This window comes from Orycteropus afer, unplaced genomic scaffold (genome assembly GCF_000298275.1).
Source record: "Orycteropus afer afer isolate SDZICR_OR568_19922 unplaced genomic scaffold, OryAfe1.0 scaffold00358, whole genome shotgun sequence".
Classification (NCBI taxonomy): domain Eukaryota; kingdom Metazoa; phylum Chordata; class Mammalia; order Tubulidentata; family Orycteropodidae; genus Orycteropus; species Orycteropus afer.
This window is the reverse complement of record NW_006921945.1, coordinates 1,408,503-1,424,235: the sequence shown is the minus strand read 5'-3', so window position 1 is coordinate 1,424,235 and position 15,733 is coordinate 1,408,503. Positions and strand designations below refer to the sequence as shown.

Sequence of the window (15,733 nt, the reverse complement as noted above, 5' to 3'; positions counted from 1 at the left end):
TGGTCATGTTGTCAGAAGGAACCATTCCCTGGAGAAGGATATCATGCTTGGTAAAGTGGAGGGTCAATGAAGAAGGGGAAGGCCCTCAATGAGATGGATTGACACAGTGGCTGCATTGATGGGCTCGGGTATAGCAGGGATTGTGAGGCTGGCACAGGACTGGGCAGTGTTTTGTTCTGTTGTGCACAGGGTCACTATGAGTTGGAGACGACTCAACGGCACCTAACAACAACAACAGTTTATCAAACTCCATTTTTAATAAATATGGAATACAAAGTTATCTTAAAATAGTGCCCCATCAAGAAAATGATACCCTGGTCAAAATCTATTCTGGCTTTTTAAGAAAAATGTCAATAGTTTTAAAATGCCTCTTGTCTTCTTCACCCTTTTTTCTATGTATCACATCCCTCAACCCCATGTCAGGGCAACTGCCTTTTCTAGTTTGGCTCCTTTTCCATTTGTCTCTCTGTATACAAGGAATCAAACAATTTCTTTAATTTTTTTCTTAATAGCAGCCACTATTTACCAAACCGAGTTATATGTTAAAATGCTAGCATCATGAACACTAGCAGAGTCTCGGGGAGTAGCTAGTGCACAGCAAAACACGAGATGCTTTCACAGGGTCTGCGTTGCAGGCATCAGCTCCTCTCAGTTACCACTCATGTCATCCATCAGTGGTTCAGTTCCATCAAGCCCTCGATTTCTCTTCCTCGACTCATCTACTCCACTGTGGTCTTTTTTTCCTGTCACTGACTTATGTTTTAAAATGATACGTTTTGGGGAAAATCCAAGTGTTTAACATGACTTACAAGGGCATTTTGAGCTGGACTCTGCCTACATCCTGACCCCCAGTTCTTGCTACATGGCCAAGCCCCTTCCCCAACCCTGTGCCAGCCATTCCCAACTTCTCTCACAACTTCACAGGCACACGCTTTGCTGCTGCTCCCTCTGCCTGGAGGACACGTTCCTTTTCTCTTTACCTGCCATTCACTACTCCGCTGTCGGGCTGTAGCTTAGACGCTTCCTCCATCGGGAACCCTCCTGACTCCTGAAAGCCCAGGGCAGGAGCGTGTGCTGCACACACCTACAGCATCTCATACATACACGCTATCAACAGTGCTCACAGAAATTTCTGCTGAACTGATCACGTCTCTACTCTAGAGCAGGGCTCCTGCTGTCCTAACTCGCTGTGACAGCCCCAGGTCAGACAGAGTGTGGGCAATAAAACGCACTCAATGCAAACATCCTGGCAGCTCCCGGACTGGGCTGGGTGGGCTTCCACACTCTGGAACTCACTGGAAGTTAGTGTTCACTCTCCTTGTGGTGGTTATGTTTGTGTGTCAACTTTGCTAGGTCTGGGTGAGTGGCTGGGCAGCTGGTGGTAGTTATTCCCCATGATGAGACTGGCAATCAATTCCATGGCGGGATCTACCACAGGCAGCTGAGTAGTTGCCTTTGGGATGTGGTCTGTTTCCTATATATAAGGAGAAGCTTTGAGAACGGTCTCTAGCCTATGGCATGCTTGGATCCTGCATGTAGCCGTGTCATTGCTCAGCAGCCTGCTATGCTCTGCTGACCTTGGGACTTACAGTGGACTTAAGTTAATGGCCTGCCATGTGATTTGGTAACATCAGTATTGTGCCTTTTGATTTGTCAACCTTGGGGCTTCTCTGCCTCAGCAGCCAACAGCTGTCTGAGTGAAGAAATGCCTCTAGCTCCAGTAGGCTGGGAGCAGGAGGCAGAGCTGGACCCCAAGGTTGAGTGAGGGGCCTTCACCCAGCCCCTAGAGCCTGGCACTTTGAACTTGGACTTAAAGCCTCCAAATTGTTAAGAATAAACTCCTGTTTGTTAAAACCATCCCATTTGTGGTATATATTCTTGTCAGAGCAGCACTAGGGAACCACAACACTCCTCTTTGGAGAAGACCTTCCTGGGATCAACATTATTTTCTCATCCTTCACAACTTAGATCTTCCTCCACCTCCTCACACCCAAATTCCAGCTAAGAATCATCATTAAGAAAAGGAGTGTTCACCACCATGGAATGGAGGCTCAACTGTTTTAAGGTTCTTAAAAACCTAAATAAAATCTTAGAAGATTCATCTACTCAAAATTCCACCAGTTTGTGGTTTGAAGATGACACTAAGGCATTTTCTACCTCATCACTGTAACACCATGGCCTGCAGAGTCAATGAGGTGGACATGAAGTGTGTCTTATACTCATCCAAACGTGCCCTACTGACTGGTGCACAGAGCCGATCTCATTAGTTATTACTAAGGGAGTCCCTAGAGCACAGACGCTCCTAACAAAAGCAACTTGCTTCCCAATCTTTGGCTTTAAGAGCCCAGCAGGACTAACCAATAAGGCACGTGGGAAAACAGCTGAAGCTTGAAGGGGAGCACGAACCATCCCTCTAGAAGAAACATAAACTCTGGTCAAAATGGCCTATCTATATACAGAAAAGTCAGACGCACACTCCTGCCTCACGAGCACTGTGCTTCTGGTGTCCAGAGCAGGTTCTTGAGCTCAGAGACTGTCTCTGTCCCTCTAAGTGGAAAGACCCCTGGGCCAGGCCTCCTGCTGGTGACACTCAGCTTATACTAGAGTTCTGGCAAATACAAAACCCAGAGAAAAAGCTGCGTACTCAGCTAGTGCACGCCCAGCAGTCTAGCCTCAGAAACACTGGCAGTGTGCCAACATGTCGACATCAAGACTCTGTCCAGCCCTGTGTGCAGTAGAGTCAGACAGCAGCAACAACTTCAATGTTTCTTAATCGAAGGACAGTCAAATATACCAAATTCCTATTTTTATGGACTACTATGAAATGACTACAAAAATAAAGCTAGATGTACTGATATGGAAAGCGATATGTGGTGTAGTGTTAGTTAAGAACTCTGAAACAGGGGAAGGCTACCACTGAGCATGGCTCTGATTCTGGTTTGAGGAGAAGGTAGAATGAGACCAAAGGGATGCGTGAAGGGAAAGAAAAGAAAAAGGAGAACGCTTTGGGCTTCAGGGTCCAAGCACACGTTAGTGTGTGTACACAGAAAACATTCACAAGACTACACAGTCATCTGTTAACCAACATTTACCTCCATGAGGGGACTCCCACTTTATATACGTTTGTACCGCTCCAACTTCTTTTTCATTTTTAATAATGACGTGCATTGCTTTTTAAAATTAAAAGTAAAGTAAAAGGTTCAAATGCAACTTCTTAGTTAAAATACAAGTTTTTCAAGAAGAGTACTGATTTTCAACTACGGTAAAATGTCAGCCTCAAAATACTTCACTGATATTTCATATTCATTCACGAGAACCCGAACATTTTGGCATTTCAAAACATGAAAGGGCCGTACGAAGTTGTGTGTCGTCAGCGGCACGTTCTCCAACACTTCCACGTGCAGCTCCTCTCCGGTGAGCCAGGAGATATCAGTGTCCCAGCCAATCGGTTTCTTCTCTCTGAAAAGTGTAGACACAACCCTTTCTTGGTTAGCACACCTAAAATCCTCAAACGCCCCACGCTGGAGATACAAAACCTGGTTATTGAGGGGCTAGGAACAGTGAGGGAGGTTTGGCTCCCTGGTCTTCCATCGTTAGAAGTTGAAATGGCAATAAATTAATTTTTAAGTTTACCCCAAATAAATGTATCACTCTTGGACAAACAGCAGGGTAAAGAGATGTACTCTTTTCTTCAAGCCAGCTCCAGAAAAGACCTACAACAGCAGAAAATGGGATTGTTCCTGGGGTCCCGAAAAAAAAAAAAAAAGAGAAAATCACAGGTGTGGACTTATCTAGCCATTCAAAGAGAAAGAGTACTTGAGGGACAACACGCCCCAAAAAGGATTTGTTTTTTAAAAGGGGATTCAAACTTTCAAGGCGATGTTAGATGCTTTCTGAAAGAGAAAAAGTTCCATATAAAATGTTAATCTTGGTAAAGCCTTTTGTGAAACTATGAGATTGTATTAAAAACAGGAGAGCGGGGAAGAGTCCATTATGCAGATAAGTCACATTCCATGTGGCTCAAAAATCCAAAGAATTTCAAATTCCAATAAAGTCATTTGATCAGAGTAATAAGGACTACAGTCACAAAATTATTCATGTTAACTCCTCAAAGCACCTATAAGGTTTATTTATGCTAATTTAATATTTTTCTCTGAAGTTGATTACCAATTCACTAGATTTGGGTACAGACCATATGGAAAGCCCCAAAGTTCAATGTTTGCATTTTTTTCCTTTTTTAAAATACAAGTCCACGTCACATACAAACCATACCCATCTTGGACTCTGTACACAGCACAGCACTCTGGGATCAGGCCTCTCATCATCAGAGCTTTCTTCAGACTGTCTCGGACGGTGACGCCACACCTTGCAGGTACCTACGGTACCATAAATACACGATGTGAGCCAACAGAAAGCAATCATAATTTTCCACATCATTAAAGACAAAACTCAACCACGTACCTTCCTCAGACAGATAACACCTTTAAAACTTCCTGTGCACTACCAGGCCAGATCAAGGTCATTTCTAGGGCTAACTTAGTGGGAAATGAGGAAACAAGTATCTGTTGTTATTTACTAACTTGAATTCAAGCAAAATTCATTTCTTATTTAGTCTTTTACGGAATTATAAAACATCTTAAACATATAAAAAGGAATAGAAAATATAAAGACTCTTATGCACTCACCACTGAGCAACAACAGATGCCAACACTTAAAGGAAAAACTGTTTTGCTCTGACATTGTTCAAAGCTGAGGAAGGCATCTTTTGATCACACTGATGATCCTTAAGGGTCTTCTTGCTGACCCTCAACACAGCAGGAGGAAAACAGCTATCTCAGTGTACACAGGCAGGCTTACCTAGCTGCCCAGCGCCTGGTTTCCTTGGGGAGCCGGGCCCTCCTGAGAATCCCTGTGGTCCTCAAGAGCTACAGACAACTTAAGCAGGCTATGGATTTCCCAAACCCAACCTGGTAATTGGTCCACGGCCGCACATGGGACCTGGACAGTAGCAGAGTTTTTCCCTCAGTGAATCAGCAGACACTGCTGGGAGACAAAGCTGCTTTCACTAAGCCGAGAGGGCAGGACTCTGGAACCCCAGGCACGATCTTCCTCACTCCCTTAAGGCAGCATAGGGAGAAGCAGAGCTAAGACACTGGGCACAGGGAGGGAAGGGGCAGGCAAAGGGAGGGGGAGAAAGACCCTTTCTCTGGACGTCCTCTCTGCCTCCAGCCTGCTCCCCACCCCCAAGGCCCAGGTGAACACCGTGGAGCTGAGAGTCCTGACCCACGGTGTGGGCTGCCGTGGGGCTGAGGGCAGTGAGCACGGGAGTGCTGGCCTCTTCACTTGGGGTGGGGGTGTTAGTAACAATAAAAGTAAATGATGCATTCTTTCAATTCACTAACGTACTTAGGAAAGCAAAAGTTTCCAAAGACTCTTGGGACTCTTAGGCTAGAGGGAAAAAATGAAGCCAACCTGAATATAAATAGTATTTTGAAGAGGGAACAATTCAGAAAACCAAACTAGGACCTGTGATGAAAAGTAGCAGGAGGCAGACTTTAGCTCAATGCAACCATTATTAAAACTATGCAGCAAAAGACAAGTCTGTCATGACAGAGTAGGCTAATCACTGGAAATATTCAAGAAAAGACTGGAGGGGTCCCTTCCAGAAATAACTCACGGGAAAGCTCACACCCTCCCCCCACCACTCATCTTCTGCCAGCACAAAGGCAAGACCTTTCTGATCGGTGGTCCAATCTTGGTTGATACCCCATGCAATTTCTTCCATCCACGTCTTCAGAGAAATCTTTCTGAAGAAAGCATTCTTAACTGCGTGCATGTGTGTGTGTGAGCGTGTGCACGCATGTGCACTTGTGTGTACATCAGGCATCCTCTCTGAAACAAAATTTCAGAGGCTCATGGGCCCTGAAGCCATGTGTGGACTGCTGAGGAACTTATCTTTAGAACCTCAGCCTAAAACACAATCTTGTAAATTCCAAAACCAAACTCACTACTGACAAGTCGATCCTGACTCATAGCGACTCCTCCTTGGGTTGTCGAGGCGGTATCTCTATGGAAGTAGATTGCCCCATCTTCCTTCCGGGGAGTGGCTCATGAGTTTGAACCACCAGCCTTCTGGTTAGCAGTCAAATGCCTTAGGTACTACGCCACCAGAGCTCCTATTTCACTAGACAGCTTAAAATTTCCCATTATTTACAGGCTAAAATACAAATTCCCAAAGAAGGCATACAAGGCCAACAATGACCTGGGCTACCTAACCCTCCGCCTCTTTGGACATCTTCATACACTCGCCTAATGCTACCCCTCCACTGAGGCCGCCTCCTGCTCTCCTCGGCACAAGCCGATGCCGAGTGGAGTGTGCATTTCAGTCTCACTGCCATCGAGTCCACTCCCACTCACAGTGGCCCACGCTGGGTCTCCAAGGCAGTAAAATCCTTACGGAAGTAGACTCCCCCATCTTCCTTCTGTAGAGCAGCTGGTAGATTTGAACCACCAACCTTCTGATTAGCAGTCAAATGCCTTAGGCACTATTCAACCAGAATTCCCATATATTTCATGGGTAGGCAAGAATCTGATTTTCCACTCTATCAATATCATCAACCTGTCCTTCCTCATCTACTCTGGTAAGCTGAGTTTCTGCACCGTTACGTTCCTTCACGATAGTCTGTGCAATCGATGGTTAGATCAATGGCACAGAACAGAAAGACCAAACCAGAGCATGAAAAAGGCAGCATCTGAAACTGGGTAAAGGTGAACTTCTCAATAACGGATTTTAAGACAACTAAAATCAATCCAGAAAAAAAAGTTCCTATACACTGCACCATAACTTTTTTTTTCTAAATTGTGATTTGAGTGAAAGTTTACAGAGGAAATTCCTTTTCCATACAGCAGTTCATACACATTTTGTTTCATGACACCGACTGCAATTGCCCACAATGTAACAGCTCTCTTTCCACTTCCTCCCTGTAGTTACCTCTTCCCTGTGTCCTTCCTTCCTATGCATTCCTGCCCCCTTGTGCAAATACTGCCCTTCTCATCTCCCATGACTGACTGCTCCAAGGAGTGTTATCTACCTGATGTAAATGTTCACCCCATATGCCTGTCTATTGTTTGGCTAGAAGCCAGTGTTCAATTAATTCCAGGCCTGAAGGGTGACTAGGGGCCACTGTCTGGGGAGTTTTACCAGGCTCTATCAGACCCATAAGCCTTTTTTTTTTTTTTTGTTTTTTTTTTAAATGATTTTGAGTTTTGTTCCACACTTTTTCTCACTCTACCCAGGATCTTCTTCACTCTTCATATCACACACACCAGGACAAACTCCAAATGGACTATAGATCTAAATACTGAAAGAAAGGAAGGAAGGCACAAACCATAGAAGCACTGGAAGAAAACACAGACAAACTTCTTGACAACCGTCAAGTGATAAAGGCCATTACTGGTGAAGCAAAATCTGGAAGCCATAAAAGGAAATCATTAAACTCAACTACATAAAAATAGGGAGCTCTGGTGGTGTAGCGCCTAAAGCATTTGACTGCTAACCAGAGGGCTGGAGGTTCAAACCCACCAGCCACTCCTCGGAAGGAAGGTTGGGCCATCTACTTCCGTAGTGATACTGCCTCGGCAACCCAAGGAGGGGTCGCTATGAGTCGGGTCTGACTTGACAACACATAACAACAACTACTACAACATAAAAATGAAAAAAAAAAAAAACACCCACTTTTGTATGGCAAAACAAACAAACAAACAAACAAACACACTGTAGGTAAAGTCAAAAAGACAAATGCAAACTGGGGAAAAAAACTTCGTGTAACAGACATAGGAAACCTGCTGATATATAAAGAGCTCCGGACAAACTGAGATCAAGACGAAGGCTCCAATAGAAAAACGGACAAGGGACGGAGAGACAGTTCACAAGTGCAGATGGCCTTCACACACGTGACAAGGTGCTCAGCCTCATTCGGGGAAACGCAAACTCACCCTTGCCAGCCCAGTTTCGTCCGTCACACTGGCGACAATCCCAGAGGCTGACAATGTGCTCTGCTGATGAGACCATGGAGACAGGCATCCCATGCATTGCTGGCTGCTGTTGGTGCCCTCGAGTCACTGCCAACTCAGTGACCCCACCTGATAGAGGAGAGCCCCAGAGGGTTTTCTAGGCTATATTCTTGATGGGGGGAGGTCACCAGGTCTTTATCCCGGGGAGTCGCTGTGACAGTAAAATTAAGCAAGTGCTATGGAGTATCTATCAAATTACAAACGTCAATCTCCCTTCGATCTGGGCAAGCCTTCCTTTGGAAATTTCCCTCACAGATACACATGTGATACATAATGATGTGTGTGCCATGTTATTTGCTATAGCACTGACTGTGCAGCAAAAGTCTGCACAGTCAGAGCACTGGTGACATCAACTACGGTACATCCAGACAGTAGACAGTAGCTATGAAATAGAATATGGAAGTTCTCCATGTAGGGAAACAGGAAACTCCCAGGAAGCTCTCCATAAGCAAACAACAGAACAATATACGCAGTATGATGCCTTCTGTGTGAAAGGCAGTATGAAGGGAGCAGGGAGATCTGGATGTTTATTTGCATTTGCTGGTCTCTAAACTAACACTGAAAATGTGCACATACAGAAAGCGAGACAGAGAAAAGACACAAAACAACCCTAATACACATGGTTAGCGAAAGGGGCAGGGGAACTAGATGCACAGGGCAGGGCAGGAGTAAGATTTCCTGACGTCAATCACACCCAAGTACTACCTATTCACTAAGAGAAAAAGGGAGGAGAAGACGAAAAAGATATATTCCAAAGAACCCGGTCTGTAACACTCCTTCAAACCTCCAAATTTAACCTCCTTGAGGAGGCTTGTCAAAGCAGCAAGGATTGTTTTCTCAAAAAAAAAAAAAAAAGCAATCTACTTCTGAACAAAGAGAAGAGCTAGAGTCAATGGATTCATCTGAATGTCTGCCAAAGAGAAATTCAGACCAAAATAAAATGCATCTATCCATACTCTCACACATCAGTTTTCAAAATGATAGGTCATTTTGAACTTTAGTAAAGGTACCTTTAGTAAAGGTATCTTTTGCCACAGTCGCATGGTGGCTCATGACAGTACTCTACTTTGGTGTATATTTCAAATTTTCATGAAGGTTTTTAACCTGTAAGAATTCCTTCTGAAGGTCAGGTGGCCATCAACACTGCCATATATTTAATTATTTGACCTGGTAGGTTCATCTTGCAGTTTACATTTTTCAGCATAGACTTTATTATGGGTCTTAAGTATTCATGAGACCTATGTACTCGTGGGACTCCCTGAATAAACTGGCAGAGAATATAGATGCTGATATATGGATTTTGAGCATAAATTCAAATTTATAGCTTCCTGGCCACTGATCTTGGTCAGGACTGTTCCATTGATCATGACATTGTTTCCAAGGAAAAATGTGGTATGATCTGCTTACAATGTGGTCTTATGAAAGTGAAAAGGAGTGGCTCCTCATACCACAAAAACTTTGTAAGGTAAAAGCAATGTTAAAATTAAGCATGCTTCCTGGTCAAGTTGAATTTAACTAGTAAAGACTCACTGACCACAGGATTTGTTAAAACTGTCAGTCTATAAAAGCATAAAGCTAAACTAATGAAAGCAAAATCAAAACTAAAGCTAACCAATTACCTCATCTGATAGAACTCCAAGGGGGAAAAACACTGACCTAGCAGAGCAGGTAGAGAGGCCCTTCTGCTGCTGCTGAAAGAGAAGAACAGAACTGACCAGGAGCCAGGTGCATCCTGCGCTCCACAGCTATGCTATTAACACTGGACACAGTCATTTCAGCACCAACATGAGTCAACACTGCTCTCTCCCAGGCTTGACCACACAAAGGAGAGGACACAGGAGGGTTTTTACACACTGTACATCACACATGCATAAGGGTCTAATCGATTTTAAGTTTCAGTAGATTGGTATAACATTTGCATGTAATAACAGTTCCATTTTTCTTTCTAATCTTTGTCGGTTATTTCTTTGTTTTGCTCTGCACTGGCTAGGATATTCAACACCATGTTGAACAAAAGTGCAGCCAGCATTTTTTCCTTGCTTCCAATTTTAATGAGACTGCACCCTTAGGCAGATATTCTTGGCAGATATTTGTTGTAGATATCCTTTACCAAATTTAAGGAGAGTCTCTTTGATTCCAAGTTTATAAAGAGTTCCTTCCTAATCACAAAAAAGGTATTGACTATGATGACATGCCTTTCGGTTACTGACTTGAGAGATGTTCATGTAGTGTTTCTCCTTCCATCTGCCAAAAGGAACTGCACTGACTTTGTACAAATTACTGCTCCGTTCCTGGGATAATTGTTATTCTTTTAAAATATAGATAGCGCTGGACGCAGTTGCCAGGATTTTCTTAAGGATTTCTGCAAATGTAGCCACAATTGAAATGAACTTTCATTTTCTGTTACCTAATCATTTTTGTCTGCTTTTAGAACCAAGATCTACAAACAGCAGACAACAGGACAAGAAAAGTTCTCTCGTACTTTTCTTAGAAACTGTAAAACTTGTGTATGACTAGAATTCTAAGTTCCTTAAATGCTTTGTAGAATCTGTGCCTGTAAAACTAGGTGCGAGTGTGTGGAAGTTACTTCTTTACTGGATACAGGCCTACTGAAGTTTTCTGTTTGTTTTTTATTAGTTTGGAGACATTTTTCTAGTCAATAACCTACTTTGTTTAAGTTTCCTAATCTTCTTCCTACAGAACACCGTTCACTGTACTCAATTTCTAAAACCTCTACTGTACAGGGGCAGTGGCATCTTTATCATTTCCACTGTACTTCCATCTTCTTTTTTCTTTTTCTTTCTTGCTGGATTTGAGTCTTTTCAAACATTCATCATTCTCCTGATTTTATTGTAATTTTGTTTTCTATTTCATTTCTTTCTCCTGTTTTACATTCTTTTAGTTGATACTATTAGACTTTTTCTAACTTTTTCAGACACTCAGCTCATTAATTTTTAGTCTTTATAACCTTTGACAGCTATAAATTTCCTTTAATCACTGCTTTCTCTTTATCCTTCAAGTTTTGTATTATAATATTCTCATTATTTAAGCAGTTCTAATCATTTTCTAATTTCCATTAGAATTCTTCTCTGATGCATGAGTTACTTGTCAATGTCTTCAAATTTTCAAAACCATGATTTTCTTTTACTTTTATGAATTTCCACTTGGATTACATATGGTCAAAGAATATGGCCTGTGTTTGTACAGATTCCCTTTGTTGCCTAAAAAAAAAGGTCCAATTTTTAAATGTTACTTGAGTGTCCACTGCATCAACCTGGACGCTACGTTTCAGTCTCCCATCAGCCTACCCAGTATTGTCTGCTTGACCCATCAACCACTAGAATGAATGTGCTGCTGTCTCCCACTGGCAAGTGCACGTGAGTATCCTCAGCATCACTCTTTTTTTGTAGTAGATGTAATAATCTATTATGTAACGTTTGCCAATTCAATAGTGATGGTAAAATCACGTGGACTAAGGGCAGGGTTGCACCGCCGACTGTTGAATTGCTGTAAGTTGTACACTTGTAAAAAGTTGAAAAATTATCGACTTGTGTGGTAGTTATATTTGTGTGGCAACTTGGCTAGGCCTGGTTGAGTGGCTGGGCAGCTGATGGTAGTTATTCCCATGATGAGACTGGCAATCAATTCCATGGTGGGATCTACCACAGGCAGTTGAGGAGTTGCCTTTGGGATGTGGTCTGCTTCCTGCATTTTAGGAGAAGCCTTGGGAATGGCCTCTAGCCTATGGCACGCTTGGACCCTGGATGTAGCCGTGTCATTGCTCAGCAGCCTGCTATGCTCTGCCGACCTTGGAACTTACAATGGACTTAAGTTAATGGTCTGCCGTGTGGTTTGGTACCATCCGGACTGTGTCTTTTTACTTGTCAACCTTGGGGCTTCTCAACCTCAGCTGCCAGCAGCTGTCTGAGTAAAGAAACGCCTCTAGCTCCAGTGGGCTGGGAGCAGAAGGCAGAGCAGGACCCCAAGGTTGAGGGGCTTTCACCCAGCCCCTAGAGCCTGGCACTTTGAACTTGGACTTAAAGCCTCCAAATTGTAAGAATAAACTCCTGTTTGTGAAGGCCATCCCATTTGTGGTGCATTCCTGTCAGAGTGTCACAGCGGCACTAGGGAACCAGAACTTGTTTACATCACCCTTGATCAGGTGTGTGCTCTGCAAAGAGTACCTCCTTGTCTGTGGCTTATCTTTTCTTGCTCTTACCGTTGCTCTTCCAGTAACAGAAGTCTGGCATTTTGATGAAGTTCAGCTTATCACTTTGTTCATTATGCTTTCTGTGTCACATCTACGAAATCTTTGCCTAACTCCAGGTCATAAAGGTTTCCTTCTACAAATGTTAAGGTTTTAGGTCCAGTTTTTACTTCTCATTCCTTCCTCTGATGCTCCATTTTCTTCCTAAAGTAAACCTTCTTGGGTAGTTCCTTCAACCAGAGCCTGTGAGCAGTAAACTCCTTGTCTAGAAGGGTCTTCACTGATAGTTTAGCTAACCAGCTAACTCACAGCTTTGCTGAAATTCACAAGCATCTCTCAGTACTCTGACTATATTGTTCTCTTGTCTTCTGGCTTTTATAGCTACTATGCAGAAATCTGGGGGTCATCTAATGGTAATTCTTGTGATAATTTTTCTTTTTTTCCTGAGTGCATTTAGAACAGTGTTCTTTCACTGTATTATGTCTAGTAAGTGTGGGTCTAAATTTATCCATCCAACTAAGGGCTCATGCTTCCCGAATCTTTAAGATTCACGTCTTTCACAAAGCTGAGCCACCATTTCCAGAGTCCGTCCTGATGTCTTTCTGTTCTTATCTGAGAACTCCTTTCAGGCATACAGTGAACCTGCTTATTCCATTCCTCATGCCTCTCAGCCTTTCTTTTTTATTTTCCACATCTTTCTTTCCTTGCTTTCCAGAGCTCACTAATCCGCCCTTCAGGTAGGTTTCATCTACTTTTTACTTCATTCATAGATTCTTTTTTTTTAATCAACATTAACTATAGGGGCATGGTGAGGTTTTACTTGAAGTGTCCTCTTGCTGCTTCCTCAATTAGTATCAGCATGTTCATCACTGTTGCTGTTTCTGGTGACAACTGCTTCCTTGAAACTTTCTATTTTTCCCTTATTCTATATAGTTTGAATTTCTTCAATTTTATTATAAAAAATTTCAAACACACAGAAAATCTGAAGAGATGGTACCATGAACTCCAAATTCTCTCTACTTAGATTCCAAAATTGCTCTTATTTTTCTATATTTGCTTTCTCTTGCTCTCTGGCTTTCAGTCTCCATATTGCTTTCTGTCATCCTATTTGCCAGTACGGTCAACATGAATCGACTGTGACAGAGGCAGAACAGGAGCCACTCTTGGTGGCAGGTTCTGAGGAGGACAGGGCACAGGAGAACACTCTCAAGGGCCAGATGTGCATGCTTCACTGTAAGTTACAGGTCCAAAACAGGGAAAGAACCAGTCACAGGCCTCATGACACTTCACCCCTCAATCCTGGAGCAGGCATCTCCTAAGAATAAGGACATTTCTTCCACATAATCACATTACCATCATCACATTCAAGGGAAGTAGCAAGAATGCTGTCATTGCATCTAATATTCCAGCTGTTTCACATTTTTCCAAGTCCCAAGAATGCCACTGATAGCTCTTGCCCGTCTCTCTCAGATCTGAGTTCCAATTACCTTTCTGGGGCAATATCTGGAAAGGATATTGCATAGAAATTCCCTATTTTAAAACAGGAAAAATAATTCTATTCTACTCAACAGAAGAAAGAGAAGGAGGGAAAATGGATTTATTTGATAGATGCATTAAATTAACTCCTTGCAATCCTTCAGCATGGACAATCAGGAGCCCATTTCATCACAACCAGCTCCAACTGCTCGTGGAAGAACAGGCAGGAGGAACATCAGGATGCCCACCTCTGAGCAGAAACAACAACTTATCCAGAATTCCTCAGGAATCTACAGGCCTACACTTGGCAACTTCATTATTTTCCAGTCTCCTCTCTAATACAGCAATTCATAACTTTGGGGAGTAGAATGCCTTTATGATAAATTTTATTTTTAAGTCCAAAATGGTACTTCTGGAACCTGACTAGTGGCAATTACATTTTAACTTCTGTTATCTGGGGGGAGAGCCTCAAAAACTACTTTGACTCCAGTTGTGCTTGTAAATGAATTTTTAAATTGCTGTCAAAAGCAACCAGATACATTTAAAAAGTAGTGGTATATAATGACACATCATTTATTAAGTCAACTGACAATACTTGTTGTACCTAAAGATCATAGACCATCCATGATAATCCTTCAGATATTCCCACTTCAAGTGGTATTTTCAGGGTATATTCTTTTTAGTGATGGAATTAATGACCAACCACCAAAAGGTATGCAGACAGAGGGAAAAAAAATACCAAGCACATAGAAAATTCATCATTTGATAATAAATCAGAACAGGGATTTCTTAAGGCTGCAGAATGAACGTGACCTGATATCCCAAACCCAAGCCCACACCCATTGCTGTAAAGTTGGTTCTGACTTAGTGACACTATAGGGCAGAGCCAACTGCTCCATAGGGTTTCCAAGGCTGTCAATCTTCACAGAAGCTGACTGACTCATCTTGCTCCTATGGAGCAGCTGGTGGGTTCAATTCACCCATCTTCTGATTAGCAGTCAAATGCCTTAACCACTACATGCCATGAGCACTCCTATCTAAGGCACTGCAGACGATAAACAAGCTCAACTCTTGAAACTGATTCTGAATCAATACTTAGATTTGATGATGATTCAAGCTTGGTTCACAGGTTCAAATGTCAAATCTGACACCAAAAACAGTAATTGTGTTCCAGGAACACAGATGCAGGCATCAATGAACTGTCTTTTCCACTCCTGTTTGAAATGAATGCATCTATTTGCATAACTTCTGATTGTACGTGATAACATATCTTATTTTCAATGACAGCACTTTCTGAAAAAAAAAAAAAGACACAACCAGCAAAGTGGTATGAAAAGTTGACTCACCACTGTTCTCTGTTTGTTGGGCAGGAAGACTCTAACGATAGGTTTTTGTGGTGACTTGGGGTTGCTCCGTGACACATCTGTGGGATTTTGAAAAACTGTAAGAGATGAAGGTAGCACTGAAAGGCTAGAAGAGGAGGAAGATGTAACGGTGTCCGTTGATGCCGAGCTAGAAACAGAAAAATCAGTTCCATTCCCCAGGGACTCCAATAACTGCTGTTCTCTTTGTTGGAGGGCATCTAGCTTGCTGGTGTATTCTTCATAGGCCTATAAAATAAAGTAAACTTACATTGAATCTGGAGTTTGTCCTGACAGTAACAAAAGGAAATACGAAACATTAAGTCTTTGATTAAAACCTCTTTATAATCTAGCTAACAGAGTCTTAAGTTATAAGTTACAAGTTACAAAATAACTGCAGGAGATACTATCTATGAATACTTTACCTTTTAATTAGTAAATCTTTTGTTATACCACATTACATCGAGATGCTGACATGTATATATATATACATGTATATATATATACATACACATACACACACACAAACACATCAGTGATATTTAAATTGCCTATAAATAGTAATAAAAATGCACACTATTTCCAATTTTCTAGTAAATCGCAATTTACCTACCAT

The 15,733-nt window shown here is 42.3% G+C and overlaps 1 protein-coding gene across 1 annotated transcript in view; it reads right to left on the bottom strand.

Annotated features, from left to right (window-relative positions):
• The window catches only part of BRAF (B-Raf proto-oncogene, serine/threonine kinase), a 170,127-nt gene that overhangs the window by 65,143 nt on the left and 89,251 nt on the right, over positions 1-15,733 (bottom strand). The window contains exons 3-5 of the mRNA XM_042782526.1: positions 15,103-15,366; positions 4,273-4,376; positions 3,357-3,459 (exon numbers count right to left, since the gene is read on the bottom strand). Coding sequence (XP_042638460.1) covers positions 3,357-3,459; positions 4,273-4,376; positions 15,103-15,366 — 471 coding nt within the window. The remainder of the gene's footprint in view (positions 1-3,356; positions 3,460-4,272; positions 4,377-15,102; positions 15,367-15,733) is intronic.